The sequence below is a fragment of the Arvicola amphibius genome, chromosome 3 (assembly GCF_903992535.2).
Source record: "Arvicola amphibius chromosome 3, mArvAmp1.2, whole genome shotgun sequence".
Taxonomy (NCBI): Eukaryota; Metazoa; Chordata; class Mammalia; order Rodentia; family Cricetidae; genus Arvicola; species Arvicola amphibius.
Window position 1 is genome coordinate 54,657,353 of NC_052049.1, and position 22,692 is coordinate 54,680,044.

General features: G+C 42.7%; 1 protein-coding gene across 1 annotated transcript in view; it reads left to right on the top strand.

Moving 5' to 3' along the window:
• The window catches only part of Cmya5 (cardiomyopathy associated 5), a 97,481-nt gene that overhangs the window by 52,191 nt on the left and 22,598 nt on the right, over positions 1-22,692 (top strand). Inside the window, exons 6-12 of the mRNA XM_038323712.1 lie at positions 2,174-2,269; positions 3,616-3,849; positions 5,665-5,687; positions 12,046-12,164; positions 17,709-17,858; positions 20,784-20,930; positions 22,319-22,466. Of these exons, the coding sequence (XP_038179640.1) occupies positions 2,174-2,269; positions 3,616-3,849; positions 5,665-5,687; positions 12,046-12,164; positions 17,709-17,858; positions 20,784-20,930; positions 22,319-22,466 (917 nt within the window). The remainder of the gene's footprint in view (positions 1-2,173; positions 2,270-3,615; positions 3,850-5,664; positions 5,688-12,045; positions 12,165-17,708; positions 17,859-20,783; positions 20,931-22,318; positions 22,467-22,692) is intronic.

Sequence of the window (22,692 nt, forward strand, 5' to 3'; positions counted from 1 at the left end):
TACTCTGATCTCTTCAGATCATATAAATCTTTGAATTTTAAAAAAATTGAGAAGTGGAATGATGGTGTTATCTTTAAAACAATGTTTTAAAGGTTTATTTGTTTGTTTGTTTGTTTGATGTTCTCTAAAGAATGTGAGAAGGATTAAAGTTAGAATCAGTGACTAAAGTCAGGAAGGCTTGCCTTTTTTCCCCATTAAGTTACCCATGAAAATTAAGAGTTGGAGACAAATTGCAAAGTAAGAAAAGCTGGGGGCTGGAGAGATGGCTCAGCAGTCAAGAGCACTCGCTGCTCTTGCAGAGGATCTGGGTTCAGTTTCCACCACCCATCTGATGCCTCACAGGCACCTATAACTCCAGTTCCAGGGAACAGAATGCCCTCTTCTGATCAGGCAGGCATGTGTGCACATACACACATGTAGGCAAAACACACATATACATAAATAAGTACATCTGAAAAATATTAAGAAAAAGGGATATCACAAAAAATGGTAACTTGAGAATTGGGTGGCATCTCCTAGGTGGACTTTTATGCCTCCTCCTAGACTGTTGGCTGCGGTTTCCTGAAGCCCCAGCTCTTCCTCCTTTTTCTACCCCCATCATGATGATTGTCTTCATTAATTCATCTTCATCCTTGATCCAATTCTTTCCCACTTTCCTGGTGTTTATTGGCTCCTGTTCTATGTCAGGAAGGATGCCAATCATTGGGAGTGAGAAGGAAGGAAAGGGAAGTGTGGAGGTGGTCAGCCCTGGCCTTCAGGAGTACAGGATGCTGAGAGACTAAGCTTTAGGGAGCTTGGTAGTTGGGGGGACGTGGGAGGACCAGGGAAGTTATCTTTAAAAGCTGAAGCTTGGTTAAGCTTTGATGAGGTAGAGATTGTCTGTTAGTCAGTGGCAGAGAGGACATTCTAGAAATGGAAACTGTAAGGAAACATATGTGAGAAGAATCTACAAAAACATGTAGCCGTGTGTCAGGAGCCTAGGGAATGGGGTGGAGGGGCGCTAGGGAATTGAGATCTACAGGGAATTAGAGGCCCCTAGAAGAGACTTCATCATGTAGTATCATTGCCACTTGAAGCTCTGTTGTTCAGTTTTGTTTTCTATTATGTTTATTGGGCCAGCATTCCACACTACTAAGCTTGGAACTGTGGGTGAAGTAGGGACCGTTCTCACCACTCCATACAGTTTCCACATGGTTTCCACTTACTGAAAACCTTGACCCTTCTAAGACGGTTGGAACTTTGAGATTTAGTAAACAGTCCTCTGTATCACTCGGTGTGCTAGTGTATTGGCTGGTGGTGCCCCATCACCCTCTCAGCTCTGCCAGGCACATTGGGGTTGCACATGCTCATGTGAAGAAACAGCCGTGGCATGGAGGGTCAGTTCAGCCTAAAGGTTGTGTGTTATTTGCTTTTCTTGTTGCTGCAAAATGCCTGACACTAGTAACTTTAGGGAGGAAGGAGGGGCATTATTTTGGTTTCAAATTTCAAGTGTATAGCTCACCATGGGGAAAACATGGAGACAGAAGCTAGGGGCAGTGGGTCACTTTGTATCTACAGTCTATCTAGGTGATTCTAGAGCTTGTCAAACTGATAACCAACATCACAGAGTTCTACTTCAGACTGTAGAAAACTCCAGGCATTATGAACAGTATTAATTCAAATCCAGAGTATATTAAACAAGAACACCCATGCACATGTGTGCGTACATTCATGTGAAAGTCAGAGGTAAACCTCAAGTATTTTTCTTCAGGCACTAGCTACGTTTTACTTTTGGTAGGGTCTCTCACTTTCCTGGAAATCATTAAACAGGCTAGGCTGGCTGACTAGAGAGCCAGGAATCTGCCTATCTCTACCTCCCCATTTCTGGATTAGAAGCAAGCACCACCACACACAGCTGATTTTACAGTGATTCTGGGAATCAAACTCTTGTCCTCATTCTTGCAAAGCAGGTGATTTGCCAACCGATCTGCTTCTCCAAGCCGATAAAACTTGGCTGTCATACCTAACTGTGTCCAATCCATTAAGAAGAAGCAGCAAAAATACCCAAAATTTGATTTGTTAGTGAATATGGTATAGTAAATCTCTACAGAGATATTAAGGGAACCAGAATGCCCTGATTGAAATGTTTTCCCCCGATGTTATTCAGTGAAGACACTTTAATTCTTCCCTTCAGGTTCAATTAGGAGAATTTCTTGAAAATCTACAAGAAAAATCCTTGAGGATTGAAGCTTTTGTTAGTGAGATTGAATCCTTTTTCAATACCATTGAGGTAAGTTAGCATCCTTCTTTCTATTTGATCCTGCTTTATTTATTGTATCAACAGTAAACTATCTGGAACTAAATTGGTGTGTGTATTGTAATGTGTATGTTGTGTATAGTATGTGTGTGGTATGTGTGTGTGATGTAGTATGTAGTATATATGGTGTATAGTGTGTGTGCGTGTATGTATTATGTGGTGTGTGTGCTCAATAGTGTTTGTGTGTGGGAGGGGTGTACTATGTAGTGTGTACGTATGTGTGTGTGTAGTATAGTATTTGTGTGTATGTATGTGTTATGGAATATTTGTTTGCACTGTGTGAAGATGTGTCATTGTGACTGGTTTATTAAAAAGCAGAATGGCCAATAGCTAGGCAGGAGAGGATAGGCGGGACTTCCAGGGACAGAGAGGAACTCAGGGGATGAATCTAGGTGTGGGTATTAGCCAACGAGACACAGATGTACAAAATGAATTAGGGGTAAAGAGTCACATGACAGAACTTAGATTAACAGAAATAAGTTATGAGAGCTAATTGGACAAGTCTAAGCCAAGACCAAGCTTTCATAATTAATATTAAGTCTCTGTGTTATAATTTGGGGGCTGGAATCCAAATAAAATTGAATAAGAAAGACTAATTACATGTATGTGTATATGTGGTGTACAGTGCTTGTGTATTGTGTGGTATATGTAGTATATATGTATGTGTGTGTGTGTGGTGTATAGTGTGTGTATGCGTGTGTGTTATAAAGTGTGTGTTGTGTAGTATATAGTGCATATCTGTTATCTTCTGCCCCTCTCTGTGAAGACCGTGGGTAGGAACATTTTGTCCTCACTTAGAGGTGGCCCAGATACCAGCGGCTGTCAGTCTGGACTAAAGCGGGCTCCAGGACTGCAGAAGCTGACTGTCCAATCCCTTGCTGACACTGTAGATCAGTGAATAACTGCTTTATTGTCCCCTCCCCTGTCACTCTAGTGAGGATAGCCAATCGCCGGCTGTGTCCCAATGGACAATAAAGTTCCTTCCACGGTGGTAAAAATGCCCCTCCCAGAGAACACTGGTGCAGAGGAGGGAAAATCACACAAAGTCTTTCCATGACCCAAGGGCCACGATCCTGCCCAGATGTGATTTTCTTTTCTTTCTTTTTAAATTTTGATCTTTCCGCTCCTTTTTGATGGTGTTCTTGCAGTGAATTCCATTGCAAAGCTAATTACAGCAAAGCCGATATAGAAGCTGGAAGTTTAGACCATGTTCTTAATGTTTGACTCTTTTGCTGGGACATCAGAGGCCAGTTCTTCCAAAGCAAACAAAGGCGTTACTGCTCTGTTCAGTAAGAAGGGCTGTCATCCTGTCCCGCTAGGAAAACTGCAGCAAAAACGAGAAACGTCTGGAAGAACAAAACGAGGAAATGATGAAGAAGGTTTTGGCACAGTACGACGAGAAAGCCCAGAGCTTCGAGGAAGTGAAGAAGAAGAAAATGGAGTTCCTGCATGACCAGATGGTCCACTTTCTGCAGAGCATGGACACGGCCAAGGATACCTTGGAGGCCATTGTGAGAGAAGCCGAGGAGCTTGATGAGACAGTTTTCCTGGCCGTAAGTACCACAGGAAGCAGGCCCGACGCTTGGGGCCGATGCTGACACAAGGCCTGCTTTGAAAACTCGTCCTAAATTTGTTTATAAACTGGGTTCAGGGGCACATCTCTGTAACCACAGAGCTTGGGAAGCCGGGCAGCACAACCCCAGGTACAAGGCCAGTCGGTTCTATACCTCAAGGCTCTGTCTCAAACAACAAATAAAGCAGTGGGGGTGTGGGGGCACATGACTTTAGTCCCAGCACTCTGTGAGTTCAAGGCCAGCCTGGTCTACAGAGTGAGTTCCAGGATAGCCAAGGCTACACAGTAAAACCCTGTCTTGAGAAAAACTACAGAAAAAAAATAAAAGCAAGAAATGACTCCAAAGCAAACCCAGAAAGATCTGTTTCTCCAGGTGATGAAGTTCTCTGGTCATCTATGATGCTTCCACTACAGAAAAGGTCCAGAAACCCTAGTGGTCCGATTTCCTAGATCCTGGAGAGATCCATGGGAGGAGGCTGCCCTAGCATCATGTGACAGAAGGTTGATGCTTTCTGAGATTGGAGAACCCCCTCACAGCCTTATTTATGCCTTTCCTGCCCAGCCTCCTATGATCCAGCATCTTCATGCTGGTCTCTGGGTCTGTCCTATGCACGCTGGCATCTGAGGTGACCTCTCACATGGCATTCCATCTGCCCTTACCAAGCAGCTGACAGTAACATTTTGCTTCCCTTTTGATGTATAAGGGAGGCTTAATAGGGACACCTTCCTCAAACAGGACAGGGATATTGCTAGCAGCAGCTTCCTCATGACAAGTTTCCTTAAGACAAACAAGGCCCTTGTGGAGAACAATCCTCTCTTGGATACACCTCAGGTTGTTCCTCATAAATCCCTAGAATGTTCCAGAAGATGCTGGCTCTCTACACACTCATGATTAACCAGGACTAATACAGATGTTTTCCCAGAGAACAGACACAAGCCTAATTGTCAAGTAGAAACTTTCCCTTTGTGCTGAGAGGGGACCCCCCCCTTTCAAAGCTCCCCATCTTCCCAGAACTCCCAGTGAAGTTGGGAGAGAGACTGAGGCTAAACCAGGCATTATAAAAATCTCATGATTGGCCCCTAGAGACACCTCTGGCCAGGGCAAATTCAGATCAAGTGAATATGGCCACCCTCAAAGGAGAATTTAAAATCATTATGTGGCTTTCTGTTTAATTAAGGCAAAGCTTTAATATTTTAAAATTAGGACCCTCTTATGAAGTATAACATTAATAAGGCACTTTGTGCTTCACAGTAACCTTTGTTTAATGAGAATATTTCTTTCTCTCTAGGAGAACAGATTAGGAGGGGAAAACATTTGTTTCTGCTTTTGGTCAAATTTATCTATCCTAGAAAAATTGGAGACTACTGGAAGTAGAGAGAAGATAGTCCTTCAAGATAACTGCTAGTTCCATTATATGTAAAGCCCACACTGAGTCATTTTTTCCTTGCTTTACAGAATTCTAAAATATTTGTCAATAGATAGAAGTAGACTGCAACCGCTCACCGTCTGCCTTGCCTATCAAAGAGAGCAAGGCAAACTGCTAATGAAGGCCCCTCGTTCCACACAGCTCTCACCCCCTCTGAGTACCACCTTCCCCCGCTTTTTAACCTAAGTCCCAAAGACAAATGGCCTGAGGGATGCTTAGGCAGAGAGATTGCTTAACATGTTTGATTTTTGATGCTTTTACTCTCTGTTGTTAATTAGCCTCTCTCTCTCTCTCTCTCTCTCTCTCTCTCTCTCTCTCTCTCTCTCTCTCTCTCTCTCTCTCTCTCTCTCCTCTTCTCCCAACCCAAGTCATTTGAAGAAATCAATGAAAGGTATATATGCAGCATGGTGCCATGCAGCAGGGCTGAGGAAAGCATGGTGGGGTGCTGGGGGAGGGGCGGGGGGAGCTGCCAATTACAAACACATCACTGGAGCTGCTGGGTTTTCGCTCGTAGACACAGTGCTTTTAAACACTAAATGACAGTTTCAGGAGAAAATTGCATGTGCTTTGGTTAAATAACAATTATCATAGTGTAGATTTTTAACTGCTTCCCTGAGATGTAGTCTGTATTTTCGATCTAATCTCAACCATCTCTGCTGCTACTGAATACAAAAATAAAACTTATAAATGATTAGACTTATTGGCTAAATATGAGCATTTGAAGCAATCATTCTTTGCTGCCATGGACCATTTTAGGACTTCTGTTGCCCTGATGGCATGTTCACTCATTTTCTCTTCAGAAGATAGCTCTGTGCTTACCCTTCCCGTTCTGCTCAGCTAATCTAATCAACCTTCCCATTGTTTGCACTCTGTTTTGATGATGCTCCTATCACTGGTCTAAGAGATTCTTCATTCTTCTGAGAGGCAAAATGTCAGCATGATTGGAAAGTGGTGTGTGTGAAGACACAGACATCAGGATTCTGTTTGTTTCCTGGATCAGCTCTGCTGCCATCCAAACACCGATCCAACCCCTTTTGCTTCTGTCCGACAGCAAGAACTTGAGCTCTCTCCTGCTTGTTGAGCCCAAGGTTTTATGATGTTAGTGGAATCGTAAATGTCCATTTCTGAGTTACAAATATTATCTTGAGCTTATATCTACTGAAGTTCAGTGGCAGAGAGTAAACAGCTGAGACTGAAATTGGAAATATTTATCTGGGATATATATAAAAAAGGAGTTTGAATAGGAAACCTGATATTTTTCAGATAACTGAAGCCACAGGAATAAATCTTATTTACTTATAACATAGTGCCAATATACTTTATAAGACCTATTTAAGGATAGTGCTGGCATTAGTTGGCCAGAGTTTAATAACAGTGGCTGTACTGTAAGTAGTCACTTGAGGAACACTAACCCCGCTGATGCTAAGCCAGGTGTGGTGGTGCATACCTTTAATCCCAGTGCTCCAGGCTTAGAAGTAGCAGATCTCTGAGTTCAAGACCAGCCCAGTCTACAAAGAGAGTTCCAGGACAGCCAGGACTACACAGAGAAACCCTGTCTCAGAAGAAACAAAGCAAAACAAACAACTGAAACCTGCTGTTGCTGATGCTGTGTGATTCGTAAACCCTAGCAGCAGGGCTTCATTGGTTTGAAGTGTGTCTGGGTGTTTTCAGATCTTCCTGGGTGACTGGGATGGACAGGCATGCCTGGGAACCTCTGAGTGAGAACAGTCTGTTCTCAGACCCAGTGGGTTCCAGAACTGACAGTGCTGGACTCCCCTGGAGTCCCAACCCCACTCCTTGGAGGGTTATAGGTTAGTGTGAGGCTCCTTACTCGCTCCCATGGATGCCTGTCAGGAACTCGTACTCAAGGAGTGATCCACATGTTTTTTAACTTAAAGATCAGTAATGTAATTACATTACTGATCTTTAAGTTAAAAATAGGTGGACGCACAGTGCCGCTTCACATACTCTGGACGATATAGATGCAAATTTAATTATTTTTATCCCTTCCATATGTATAAGGTAATGATCAGGAAGAAAACTTGGTGGCTGAAAATTTATAAACGCCTTTTCTTTAAAAATGCTGAAGGATGGTTTTACTTTTCTAGATACTTGATCACCACTAATATGAATGACAGCCATTGCATACTAAACACCATTTCTTTGGTGTTATGTTTTAACTTGGTAATTTATATGTCATTTTAATTAATTCATTTTTCACTCCCAACTGGAAGTGAATTAATTTTTACTATTGCTGCATATCACAAGGGAATATACTTGGGATAATCAATATTTTTTCTTTTTATTATATATTTATTATTTAAAATAACCTTTAAATCTAAATATACATCAATCATAATATTGCTCTCCCTGAAGTCCTTCCAGATCCTCTCCCCTCCATATCCTACCCACCTAACTTTAAGTTCTTTCTCAAACAAACAACACACAAACACACAAGCAAACAAACAGAAAATCAAAATAACAACCCCCCCAAACAAGAAAACAAAACAAAATTAACCATAAAACGCGAAACTGCAACCAAATAAAAGCACACACAAAAACCAGTGGAGTCTATTGTATGTTGGTCAACTACTCTTGAGCATGAGGCCTGCCCTGGAGTGATTGACAGACCCAGTGTCGCTCCATGGGAGAAAACTGATTTTCTCTCTCCCAGAATGCGTAAATGACAGTTCAGTTGTTAGCTTTTGCGCTAGTGGCCAGGTTTTCATTCATTCATTCATTTAAAAAAAAATAACAAAGATAAAATACAATAAGATAAAACAGAAACTATCACATCAGAGGTGGACACGACAAACCAACAGCAGAAGGAAAAGAGCCCGAGAGAAGGCACAAGAATCAGAGACCCCCCCTGTTCACACACAGAGTGATCCCATAAAAACACTAGACTGGCAGTCATAATATATGCCCCGAGGATCTCATGCAGACCCGTGCAGACCCTGTGCATGCTGCCTCCATCTCTGTGAGCTCATATAAGCTTTTGCTCTTGTTGATTTAGAGGGTTTTGCTTTCTCAGTGGCTTTCCCCTCTGGCTTTGAACTCTTCCTGCCTCCTCTTCTTTGGGGTTCCCTGAGGTATGAGGGGGGCGGGAGGGATTTGGTGAAGGCATCTCATTTAGGGCTGAGTATTCCAAGGTCTCTTTCACTGTCTGCATAGTGTCTGGCTCTGGGTCTCTGTATTGTTCCCATCTGCTGTAGGAGGAAGCTTCTCCAATGATGGCTGAATAAGGCCCTGATCTATGAGGATAGCAGAAGATCTTCAGGAGTCATTTTACCCCTGCATTTTGGTTTTTTTTTTTTCTGTTTTCAGACAAGCATTATCTGGTTTTATCCTAGGTCTCTAGGCTATCTGGTCCCTGGTTCTGGTCACCCGAGAAGTGTTGGGTTTCATATCATGGAGTGTGTGTGAAGTCAAATCAGTTACTAGTTGGTTCCTCCCACAAACGTTGTGCCACCATGGCCCTAGTATATCTTGCAGGGTGGACACCATTATGGATCAAAGGGGTTTGTGGCTGGGTTGGTGTTTATGTCTCTCTTTTGGTACCGTGCACAGTACACTGTTGTATCAAAGACACCAGAATGTAGGGGTGGAGACTCTAGGTAGGCATCAGTTTGATATCACCATGTTCAATGAGTTGTGTAGGTCTTGGTATAACCAATATTTTTTATGTAGTGAATTAAAGGACAACACAACCTTGGATTTGATAGAAATATGAGCACCTAAAGAAAGCACTATGAACATGAACATATACACAACTGTGAGTCTTCAAGATGACTTCTATTTCCTCTCTGTAGGAAGTGCTAAGTCTAGTTTACTTTCTTATTTTCTTACTTGTTTCTTCCCTGCTTTTTTTCCTCACTTCATATCTCTGAAGACAGAGCTTTTATATTAATTGATTTTTTGGCACTCATATGCTTCAATTAAGGAATGCTGTCAAGCATATTTAGACCCAACATTTGCATATCTTGAACACCACATTTTTTGCTTTACAAATGCTGCTGTGTTGAGGGGATGCATTCCCCTTGGTGTTTGTTCTTCTGTCCTATAATAGTGAACAGGGGAGTCTCCACCATTGTAAGACTGACTTGTAAAAGGATATCAGCTATCAACTTGCTTTTAAAATTGAATGGGTCGGTGTACAAGAGAAAACTCAGACATTTTACTGTGGTATCTACAGGCAGCTTCTGTAGTGTTAGTCAGTGAAACGTATTGAGAAGACTTAGTGTGCATATTGTCTACTTTTTTTGTTTTTTATTTTTGTGGCATGGGTGTTTTGCCTACATGTATGTTTGTGTATAACATGCATGCCTCATGCCCAAGATCAGAAGAGGGCAATGGAATCCCCCTGGAACTGGGTTGTAAGCCACCATGTGGGTACTGGAACTTGAACCTGGCTCCTCTGCAAGAGCAACAAGTGCTCTCAACTGTTGAGTCTCCTCTCCAGCTCTGATCACCACTTAAAAATTATAATTTTTCCTAGTTTATTTTTATATTCTACACCCCAAAGCCTTAATATGGGCTTTTAATCTCCTCCATCTAGGTTGGGGGGATGCTGACAGTGAGGGCCTCTCAACACAATGCTTTGTTGTGCCCTCTCTCTCTTCACCTGTTGAGAGGGATACCAACTAAGTCTTCCCCCTGGAGCTGGTGTGGGAGAGGAGATGTCTGGCTCTGCATGCTTCATGGGACTCAGCCTCTGTTGGGAATGCCTACCTTGTGTGCTGGCTCTGATCTTTCCTCAGTGGCTAGTCAGGGCTGTCTACCCATCCCTTAGGCAAACAATTCTGTGACTGCCCTTATCCTAAGAGATAAAACGGAAATTTTCAGGGTGTGTGGAAGGCCCTTCCTCCTCAAGTCACAAAATTTCTCCTCTCACACCTGGCTCTGTTTTTCAACACCCGTGTGTGCTCTGCTCTGTAGTGAGCTGTGCTCCTCGGCATCTCCGGCTGGTGCTCATGCCATTTTCCCATCTGCAACACCTTTACTCTCTCTTTATTGCCTCAGAAATTCCTGCTCATTTTTAATACCCCGAAGGCCTCACTGAAGCATTTTCCCCCAAATCAAATAGGAGTGAATTTTATCATGTTTCACAATAGTAAGCATAGACTGGGGCTCTAAGCCATTTCACGATCTTCCCCCCTTATTGTAACACCAGATTTACTAAGCCTGTAAGATCCTGATTTCTACACAGATTAAACCATTGGCCTCTTATTAAATCAAGATATATTTACTAAACGCCTACTACGCATCAAGTAAGGCATTGCACTATAATATTGAACGAGGCCACCTTCTCCTGCATGTAAATTATAGTTTTGTGAAGTTGACAGTTAACGAACTAACTAGGCCTCGATAAATACCAGGAAATCAAACAACAAGGTAAGGGGCTGCAGGAAGGCTGGTGGGGACGACCTCACCCCATTCGCAGCCTTTCTCCAGGGCGCTACATTTGAACAGAGAGCTGAGCTAGATGAAGGGAGGCACTGAGCCAGCGTATCCAGGTGGAGAGTACCAGCAGCCAGCACAAAGGCCTCAGGCTGGTTCTGGTGCTGGAAATCCAGGAGTCCAGGGAAGGGAGCCAATGCAATTCCTCAAAGTTGACTTCCTTGCTACAAGAGCATTCCAGGCTTGTGTGAGGCACCAAACGAGGAGCCCTGGGCCACTCTGAGGCCACTCTGGCTAAAGACAGGTCATGTTGGAAACTCCCCTCCCATTTTCTTCTTCAGAGCAAACCTGGCTTTGTCTTTTATGCACGTACCTTCTGTGTGATACCTGGCCCCAGATGCTCAGTGCTTGTGCGGGTGGGTGTAGTATAAAGGAGGAGCAGGCTGTGTCCGCTGCCTGACTGGCTTACACCTGGGCTGGTGGGCTGCTTGTCGTCCCAGCCACCCGGCTAGCTCATGCTGGAAATAATCACACAGAAAAATCTGTATTAATCAAATCGCTGCCTGGCCATTAGCTCTAGCCTCTGCTTGGCCAACTCTCGCATCTTGCTTTAACCCACATCTAATAATCTGTGCAGAACTTAACGGGAAAGATTCAGCATGTCTGACTCTGGCGACTCCAAGGCAGCTCTCTCTGCCTGCCTTCTTCCCAGCATCCTATTCTGTCTACCCCGCCCACCTAATTTTCTGCGCTATCAAAAGGCCAAGGCAGTTTTCTGTATTCAACCAATGAAAGCAACACAAATATAAGAAGGACCTCCTACACCAGGTGGGGCACCTTCCCTGAGAAGGGCTTGGGTTACAGAATCCATCCCTTTGGAAGCTGGGGCCTGTCTTCTAAAATGGCTGGCCTTGCTTTCACACTTAGATTCCCAGGCCCTAGAACAGAGTCTGCCACATAGTAGGTGAGTATTATCTTTTGTACTACCGGAAGCTTGGTGTTGAGGGTTGAGACCAGCATCCCATCCCTATAGCTTGGAAATTTCCAGACTGGCTTGGGATATTATATCCTTTAGGAAAAAAATCACTCGTGTGCAATATCCAGGACTTATTTATTAGAAAGGAACTTGAGGCTAGATAATTTGATAGTTTTCAACTTTGAGAGTGAGACCTCTGGTATCACCAGGTGTCTAAGAACAAATGGATTTTAGATGCACATATTTCCCGATGCTTTTGGATACCTGGGGGTGGCGGGACCTTGCACCCACCGGCTTGGAGCCGAACAGGAAGAGCCGCTTGGGCTCTGTGTCCGTGCTTTCCCGACTTAGTGGAGCTCTGTTCCCTTGGCAGACTGCTTTCAGCGATGGAGAGCACCGCTTCCTTAGAGAACATGCCCGCCGCCTTCTCGCGGTTTGAGCACTACGATGACAGCTCGGCGAGAGGTGACCAGATGCTGAAACAAGCCGCTGGTGAGCATTTTAATGGATTACTTACCTCGATGGCTCTTGGCAGCTCTTGCTTGACTGCTCTGTCAAATTTCTGTAACTGGGGGAAGATGGGCGTGGGCTGTCAGGGTTGGAAGCTCGGCTCAGAGATGATGCGGGGCCAGCTGCTCATCTCTGTGATGTCATCCCTTTCCCTTCGAGGCTCTGCTGGGGCCTGATCAGGAGAGCTGAAGTGACTGGAACTGAAGGGTTCCCCTTTTTTTTAATCCTATTTTTTGAAAACTAGAATTTCTCTACCTCTGTGCAAAAAAAATTACTTCATACCAGCAGCCCGGCAGATAGGTAAAATGGAATAAAATACTTTCACATGCGGCGAATGAATTTTACCTTATAAGTAGTTTTCCCCCTCTTCAACTCAGTTCCTTCCTCCCCTTCTTTACTTACCCCTCCCCTCCCCAAGCCAAACAGATTAGCTTAGAGAACCCACAGCTCAGCATCATGGTCTGTAGCCAGGAGCCTCCCACTCAGCTGTCAGCGCATCCTGCCAGCTTTTCAAATTATTTTTTAATGTTCTATTTTAGCAAACGAGGCAATGCAACATTTAAATGCTTGAGGCTGCCGTTTTCCTGGTTACTGGGTTCTGCTTACTGTATAGGGTGCTCAGATGTCCTCATCAGGAGGTACACCCTTGTCAGATTTACCTCACAGACCGCAGCCGTGTTTAAAACCCACATTCCTGTCGGAAGGGTTCTAGTTTAGGAACCAGCCAGAATCTGCCGTGTCTTTTAAAAAGACAGCCTCCCCCCTAAACACTCCCTGCAAAATACTCAAATCCTTTAAAGTAGACAGTTCAGTCATTTACACCAATGAATTCTCTTCAGAGCTGTCCCAGGTGGAAGGGTATTTGCTGTCCATTTTAAGGTTTGGTTATACACAACTGCCCGTTTGCGCACCTGCCCATTCACAAGACTAGTGAGTGAAGGAAGCTTTTTACGTATTTTAGAAGCCACAGAACCACACAGTGACAGACCGGTAGCTGTCACCCTGGGAAGCGTGTTTCTGGGGAGAGAGGCCTGGGAATGGCCCACACTGCTATGTGTCTGCCTTGCAGAGTAAATGGCCCAGAGCCTAGATGTTTTTGTTCTGTGACCAATGAAACCATTCAGATACAAGGCCCTTGAGGATCGGGCTCCGTTGGATTACACAGAAAGTAAGCTCCCCCTGTGAGAGGCAGCGGTACCACAGAGGCTGGGCCGTCAGTCATTTCATCCCCACATCAGGCCCAGAGGAGTTTAGTTAGTTTCCCGCTCGACATGTAAGGAGCGAGAGGAGCACAAAGCATCCTGTTGCTCGGGACTACACGACTGGTATAGTGGGGGAATCAGGCCTTGAGTCTCTGTACCTCATCCAATGCCCCCATGACAGGGAAAGAGAAGAGAAACACCAATGACGTCATAGCTAGCCTCTTTGACACTGGATCTTAGATTTGTTTTTAATTGTGGTAAGATAAAATATAATTTGCCATATAGGGGCTGGGGAGATGGCTCAGCAGTAAAGAGTGTGTCTTGCACTTGCAGAGGACCTGGGTTTAGATCTTAGCACATAACTGCACATAACTCCAACTTCGGGGTCTCTGAGGCTTTCTTTTGGACTCCATGGGTATCAGTTCTCATATGTACATGTGCCCACATAGAACACACATGTATACCATAATTAAAAAAACAAATAAAATAACTTTATTTTAAAAGAAAACTTTATTTTCTTTAAAAAATAACTTACCATACTACTACTCATTTTTATCTTACTTTTTATTTTGTTTTATTTGTTATTTATTTTGGTCTTATCATTAAACCCTGGCTGGCCTGGCACTCAACCAGGCTAGCCTAGAAATCAGAGATCTGCTTGCTTCTACCTACCTACTGCTAGGATTAAAGGTGTGTACCACCACACCTGGCATATTAGCCATCTTTAATTGTGTACATTTAATGTATAAATGTAACACGAAGTCTGTTCATGTCTTGACAATTAGTACCACCGTATATATCCCAGAATTTCTTGTTGCAAGATTGAATCTCTGCATACTCTAAACCACCAAACACTAGCTCCCTCTTCCTCTAGATCCCAGAAATTGCCACTCCTTTTCTTTTTCTCTGAGTTTGATGACTTGCAGCGCCTTGAGTAAGTGTAATCAGATAGTGTCTCTTTGTGACTGGCTCATTCTACTTAGCTTATTTTCCTCTGTGTTCACTCCTGTTTGTAACGTGTCACAACTTTGGTGTTCAAGACTTAACTACATGCCTATGCCATGGGCTTTATCCATCCATCCATCCATCCATCCACCCACCCAACATCTGTCCATCCATCATCCATCCATCCATCCAACATCTATCTATTCATCCATCCATCCATCCATCCATCCACCCAACATCTGTCCATCAATCCATCCATCCAACATCTGTTCATCCATCCATCCATCTAACATCTGTCCATCCATCCATCCATCCATCCATCATCTATCCATCCATCCATCCATCCATCCAACATCTGTCCATCAATCCATCCATCCATCCATCCATCCAACATCTGTCCATCAATCCATCCATCCATCCATCCATCCATCCATCCAACATCTGTTCATCCATCCATCCATCTAACATCTGTCCATCCATCCATCCATCCATCATCTATCCATCCATCCATCCATCCAACATCTGTCCATCAATCCATCCATCCATCCATCCATCCAACATCCATCCATCCATCCATCCATCCATCCATCCAACATCTGTCCATCAATCCATCCATCCATCCATCCATCCATCCATCCATCATCTATCCATCCTCCATTCATCCATCCATCCAACATCTGTCCATCCATCCACCCACCCATCCATCCATCCATCCATCCAACATCTGTTCATCCATCCATCCATCTAACATCTGTCCATCCATCCATCCATCCATCCACCCATCCATTTATCATCTGTCCATCTATCCATCCATCCATCCATCCTCCACACCCTCCATCCATCTATCCATCCTCCATCCATCCTCCATCCACCCACCCATCCATCCGTCATCCATCCTGGATGACACTTGGGTTGTTTCTACCTCTTGGCTATTGTGGCAGATGTTGCTTTCCTGGAGACTTGTATTTGCTTTTTAGAGATAGTGTCTCACTACGTAACCCAAGTTGGCATCAGACTCATGCTCCTTCAGCTTCAGTTTTCTGAGTGCTGAAATCATAGGTGCATGTCACTGTGACTGTATCTTCTGTGGAATTTTGGAAACTAGGTTGAGTGGAATCTACATTTGGCCCCAGGCACTGAAATCCAAGAAGATTAATGTTTAGGTCCCTGACTGTGAAAACTCTCCTGGCACATTCAGTCAATCAGAGGGGCTGCACTGGGTGCTTCTTCTTCTGGCGTCCAGGCTCCTGGCGAAAAAAAACAACAAGATTTCCTTTGTATTTTTTGGCATCACACTTATTCAAGTTTACTCCTGTAAAAGTGTAAGCATAATTACTAACATGTAAAATCTGGGTTCCAGTGTTCTGCCAAATATGAATTATAAATGTAGTCATGATTGTTAGATTGTGTCTATGCAATATTCTTCTTCCCCTTTGACGCGTTCTCAAGAGAAAATGTATTTTCTGTTTGCAGAAAAGGATATTTTAACTTTAATTCTTTGGACGGAGGAGCATATGTGGAAGCAAAATTACTTGTAGCCTACATACTTTGCTTAATCTCCTACAATGGCTTTACCTTAAAATTAGATGATGGGACGGAGTTGGCTATCAGTTTTAGGTTTGCTAAGCTGTGCTAGAGAGAAAAGGATATAGAAAGATGTTGCCATTTTACAAGGTTAACTCCAGCTCCATGTGTAATTTATAGTGGGAAGAAGAGAGTTCACATTGTTCATGCTCCAAGCTTTCCACACTGCTTCAAAGAAGATTAATAACAATTGAAGTGTTTTGTTTGGCTCTTCCATAAGCCTGGGTAACATGAAAATCTGCTGGATCACCTCTCTTTGGATGAATACTTTTTGAGGGTAGTTCTGATTCTCTGTTGGAAGATACAGCTGTCAGTGTTTGGGGAAAGGCAAGACAGGTTGGTATACACTTTCCCATGCAGCCTGTTCAGCGTGTCCTGTGTCTGTGGCCGCTGTGACCTACTAGGTACGGGAACTCTAGTTCAGCCTTCACTGTCAGGAGTTCCCTGTTCTCTCCTCCATTTTCTGTGTTCCTGCCAAGGCTGTCTTGCCCTCCGGATGCTGCCCCCAGCCAGGCACATTTATTAAACACTCGATACACATTGTCTTGCTTCATGCAACAACCCTAGGATGGAATGGTGTTAGTCATTCAATTTTTTTTTAAATGAAGAAACTGAGGCTAATATAATACAAGTAGCTGGGGGTCTTGCATTTAGCCTAAAGACAGCCTTAGTTGTGAAGCCTATGAACCTGACCATTCTCCTTGTCTGTTCCTCACTTTTTATAATTGCATTATTCCTCTACCTCTTTATCTCTATTGAATCATTTCAATTTGTCTTTTTATTCCATTCTTCAAATCCATTTATTTTCTTTCTCATTTTGACCTTATTGCTGAGCTAACCTTTATTTTCTTTTCTCTGAGTGTCAACTTATAAATTTCGTCTACATTATTCCAGTAAGCTTATCTCTTAGGAAATTGTTGGCTGGAGAAAGCACATGCACAAATCTTAAAAGTGTGACATCTTTTTAACTGTGAGAATAACCTTTTTCTATGATGTATAAAATATGCTCAATGATCATGTCTAATAAACTCAGAAAGATAATTGCATAGAGATTGGTTTGTATTACATTAATGTCCAATAGACATAATTATAAGTTTCAAAAATCTCCAGTAAAACACTCAAGAATATTGTTGTCTTTAAAATTCAGAGCCACATAATTAGATTAGGCATCTAAAATTTACTTGGAATTCCATTAAGAGGTTACTTCTACTCCCTGCCTAACCTTTAAATATTAATTCAAAAAAGCTGCAGAGATACCATGTTATAAAGAAAAGATGGATTGTAGCTTTAAAAATTCTAGTCTAATATTTAATGCAAGTCTTCCTTCACCTTGAAGATACTATAACAATGTTGGGAAAGGACTCAGCGCTTTTTATTGTTATAAACTATGTCAATATAGAATAGTATAGCATTTCTTATCTTAAAAAAGCACATCGGAGGGGATTTTAAGAAGTAAAACCAAGTTATTTGATAAACCACTAGTCACTGCCAGTTTCTCTAAGTATAAGATATAGAATAATGTGATGTAGTTAAGGGTCCACTTTGGTTAGTTTCTGTTTGTGTTGCGTACGCTCTTATGCCTGGGCAACATCCTGGAGAGACATACAGACAGTCCTAACGCTGTCTCCAAGGAATGAAGTTGGGCTGTATGTTGAAAACAGGGACTCCACCTATTTTTTTTAATCACTTAAGTTTCTATATTGTTGAAATTTTAACAACATGTTAAACATATTTTAAATAAAACAATCGACCAATAAAATGACACTAATCATAGGGAATTGTGCTTCTGTTCCAGTCCCACAGCCTCCCAGACTAGAACCTCAGGAACCAAATTCCGCCACCAGCACAACAATTTCAGTGTACTGGAGCATGAACAAGGAGGATGTTGTGGACTCATTCCAGGTGTACTGCATGGAGGAGCCTCAAGATGACCAAGAAGTAAACGGTAAGATTGCTATGCACTGACAGATACAGGGCCTGTGTGTCTACATCTTAATGTAAAGTACTTAAGTACATATATATTATACCTGCATATAAATTTATGTATAATTTAATTATAATATAGTATAATTTTAATATATATATAGAAATGTGTACATTTCCACAAAGCATTTATAGCCACTTACAAAACAAGAATGATAACAAAATCCCTCAACAACCACATAATAAAATATTAGCAGAAAGAACAATTTATAAAATGGTATCTGGAAAAAACCATATAAATATCATCATAATGGTCAACATGAATATTATAATTAGGATTCAGATTAAAGTTAGACTTTGAGCTCTCAGAGAGAATTGAGGCTTAGCCAGTGCTGAAGTCTGAAGAGGGGCATGATGTGTCCTGCTCCGTAAAGGGGAAATGAGCCATATAGAGGGCTGTGTCCTCTACAATAAGTCCAACACAAACACAACACGGGATGTCAGGTTTGCAGGTTCAAAGAAGCCTGTAAGGTTAGTTCACGTTCACAAGCCCCAAGGCATGGATCAAGGATGGTGTAGTCATCAGTGGCCCTAAGTAATGGGTCCATAGAAGTGACATCGTTTGCTGTAGTAAGCAGATGGCAGGCCTTACAAGCTGAGCTTTTGTGAAGATCTCTCTGCTCAGAACTTCCGATAAGACCTAAGAGCCAGGCAGCTTGAGGCTGTACTTCCTGATGAATCAGTGTGGGGAATGCTGGCATTCTGTGCTGCTTGTTGAAGACAGACTCACATACTTGGGAAATTAGATGAGCATGTGGCAGCGTCAACATCCCATTACAAATGCAGGAGCCCACTTTGTAATGAGGAAAGAACTGTAGACTATTTCACTCTTGTGGAAACTTCAAAATCACTTTTAAAAGTTAATTATTTTTTCTTAAAGACAGAGTGTCCCATATCCCAGACTGTCCTGGAATCGCTTTATAGCTGAGGATGGCCTGGGTCTTGGCAAAGAAAGACAGCTAGAGTCTTAAGTTTCATTTGGGAAACAAAAAATTATTTTTTTAAAGGTATCACTAGCTGGGCGGTGGTGGCGCATGCCTTTAATCCCAGCACTCGGGAGGCAGAAGCAGGCGGATCTCTGAGTTCGAGGCCAGCCTGGTCTACAAGAGCTAGTTCCAGGACAGGCTCTAGAAACTACAGGGAAACTCTGTCTCGAAAAACCAAAATAAATAAATAAATAAATAAATAAATAAATAAATAAAGGTATCACTAGATGTGGTAGGTAGCTTGCACCTGTAACTCCAGACTCCAGAGGTGGAGGCAGGAGAATGGAACATTCCATGCCAGACTGAGCTCCAGAGTGAGATCCTGCATCAAAGAGCCCCAAATCCCAAACAAATAAAAAAAAAACAAAGGGGTGGGCATTCGCAATAGTACTTAACATACTTGCTGTAAAAATATTTTAAGTAAAACCATTCAAGAATTTTTAAAAGGAAAAAATGCCTTGATTGAACCAATTTCCACTTCTTGTAATAGTTCATCATCCTATCAAGTTTAAATATTTTCTATATAAGTAGAAATTGATAGTTAACAGGATTCTGAAATGTGTGATGTGGAAGACGACCTGGGGGAATATGTAAGGAAAGAATAAAACCCTGAGTGAATGAATGTGTATTGTTTACATAAACACAACCCTGCCAAGGACCCCAATGCCTCAGACCCATAGGGATGGCCAAGTCTTCCCTTTGTGAGGCAAGCATGAGCGGTTAGGAATGACTGACCAGTGTACATAGAGACTGTCAACCCTAGGCTTCTCTTTCCCGACATTTACAGCCTGATGTGGCTCCCCTTTAAAGACCTACCAAGGTTACCTGAATGTACCTCCTGTTCAGTTGTCTGCCATCAACCTGCCTCCTTGTTCAGCAAGAGAGAGCATGTGTAGAATAAACATGCTAAGTTTCTAGCTGCTACTCGTGGTGGTGTGTCTCCGTCAGCGTGGATGCCCAACCGAATCCCACGTTTTCTATATGTGGTCATGTGTCAGTCATTTCTTAATCCCCAAAGCTGGCAGAGGGTGGCACTGAAGTAAGTTCTGGAGCAACTGTCGGGATCTGAAACCTAGAAAGTCCTCCTGATAGCAAACTTGTTTACTAGTCTGTAAAGATGTCCCACAGAGTCGTAAGTAAAAGCCCAGAGCGGTCTTTTCCAGTGATGGACTCCCATGGGAAGTTGGCATTGGGTTTTGAAGCTTTCCTGGAGACTATATTACTGAAATTTAAAGTGACACAAACTCTATACAAGTTTGATATTTTCTTTTGAAACACGTTACTTTAATTGTGGATTATGAATTGCAGACATGTACTAGCATGCTATTTTTTTGTGATAAATGTTCACATGTGTCATTGTAAGTATCAGTTTTTAGAGTGCTATTGCTTTCTTATGTATCCTAAAGAGATAATTATCAATTATCACACAATAATATTTGTAAAGTTACCAGTTTGAGCCCTCTGCAAAAGTCATAGACTACCTTTTCTTTTTTCTTTTCTTTTTTTTTGGTTTTTTTATTTTTATTTATTTATTTTTTTTTATTTTTCGAGACAGGGTTTCTCTGTGGCTTTGGAGCCTGTCCTGGAACTAGCTCTTGTAGACCAGGCTGGCCTCGAACTCACAGAGATCCACCTGCCTCTGCCTCCCGAGTGCTGGGATTAAAGGTGTGTGCCACCACCGCCCGGCTTTTTTTTGTTTTTTTGAGACAGAGTCTCTCTGTGTAACAGTCCTAGCTGTCCTGGAACTAGCTCTTGTAGATCAAGCTGGTCTCCGACTCACAGAGATCTGCCTGCCTCTGTCTCCCGAGTACCATGGCCCAACTTAGGCTACCTTTTCTAATAATTAATTTTTAGTTTACCTGAGAAGTCACTTTTGAACTCATAGTTGTGTCTCCTGCTAGAACTGGTGGAAGAATACAGATTGACCGTGAAGGAAAGTTACTGCATTTTTGAAGACCTAGAGCCTGACCGATGTTATCAAGTGTGGGTGATGGCCATCAACTTCACTGGATGCAGCCTGCCCAGCGAAAGAGCGATTTTTAGAACAGGTAAGCGGATGCTAAGACATCATTATGAGGTAGTACTCAATTCTTCACAGACTCTTGAGGTCAACCAATGTGTATTTAGGAAGGACTAGCACTGTATTGAATGTTGAGCAAAATGACGGTATAAAATAAGACCGAGGTGGGACCTAGGATGGAGCTCTGGGGTAGAGGGTCGATCCAGAAACATGAGGCCATGTGATCATTCCTCAAGCACGATGACACATGACTGAGTTCCTATTTACAAGACACTCAGAGTTGAGCTGAACAGTTGAAAAACCAGAAGATCATTAGGAATGTTTGGTAAGAGTCTAGATCATCGTGAGAGCCCTCAAGAGAGTACCAAAACAGATCATTGTGAACGCCCTCAAGGGAGTACCAAAACAGATAGGGCTGATAATACCTGCATAAAATGCTTTACATGATCAGTGGGACATAATGTGTTAACTGGAGCAGATTCTTCTTGAGCAAACAATGAGCAGACATGAAGTATACATTGGGGCATGGGACTCTATAAGATCTTTGCTTTTCCTTAAGCTTGAGAATAAGGAAAGACATCCATTTTAAAAGGGTCAGCATATAGAGCTTTTAATTGCAAGCTAGTAAGACTGGGCTTCATTATACAGATGCAGGAAAACACAGAATGGTTGAAGCCATGGTGTTCAGGTGGGAATATAGTCTATTGGTGGCATCTTTTCACACGGAGCTGCAACAGAAGATACAGTATTGCCCAAGGCTATCCTACCTTTGTGATCATTACAGCCGCCGCAGGGAGGAAGCAGCTTATTCTTAGTCCTGTATCTATTCTTGCCTTTAAGAACAAATATTTGGCTCAACCTGGTGGCTCACACACTCCCTGCATTTGGGAGGTGGAGACAGGAATTCAAGATGCATAGCAAGTTCCAGGCCAACCTGGGCTACATGAGACCTTGTTTCAACAACCTGAAACACAAAAAATGGACAATCCCCCCACCCAAACCTGCACTGACCACCTACTGAGGACAAAATCATGTCTACCTTTTGGGTAAAAGGAGAAGGGAACGAATATTTCTATTTGTTTATGTAGCAGCTCTATAAAGAAAACAGGGTAGACTTTATAGAGAGCAACTGTTAGGGACTGGGATGAGCTAGAATCTGACAATATGTAATGCAGAGGAGGGAGAGAGACATTGTTAGCTATGTAAGTGATCTTTTCTTCCTTCCTTCCTTCCTTTCTTTCTTTCTTTCTTTCTTTCTTTCTTTCTTTCTTTCTTTCTTTCTTTCTTTCTTTCTTATCGCTTTTGAGTTTTTAGCTCAGGATAATTTTTTGATGCAAAAATTAAAAATAAAACCATACCCAAGGATGCCCTGAAAGCTGGCTTTGCTCTGCTACTGCCTTGTTTCTGTCCCGGCAGCACCTTCCACGCCTGTGATTCATGCAGAGGACTGTACTGTGTGCTGGAATACGGCCACCGTCAGATGGCGACCTGCTAACCCCGAGGCCACAGAGACCTACACTCTGGAGTACTGCAGACAGCACTCTCCTGAGGGTGAAGGTCTGAGGTAAGGGTCCCTCTCCATAGGGAGACTGCCTGGAGCCCAGAAACCATGCTCCAGGTCTCTGGCTCCCAGAGCAAATGCTTAGCCAGCAAGAACAGCATCCTGGAACCCTGCTGAGCCAATTAAGCTGTTGACTTGATTTGCAGCCCTATCACTGTTCATCAATGAACTCTGTGTTCACAATAAAACACATGCTACAGCGCAGAATAATAACTCCCTGGTAAGAAAA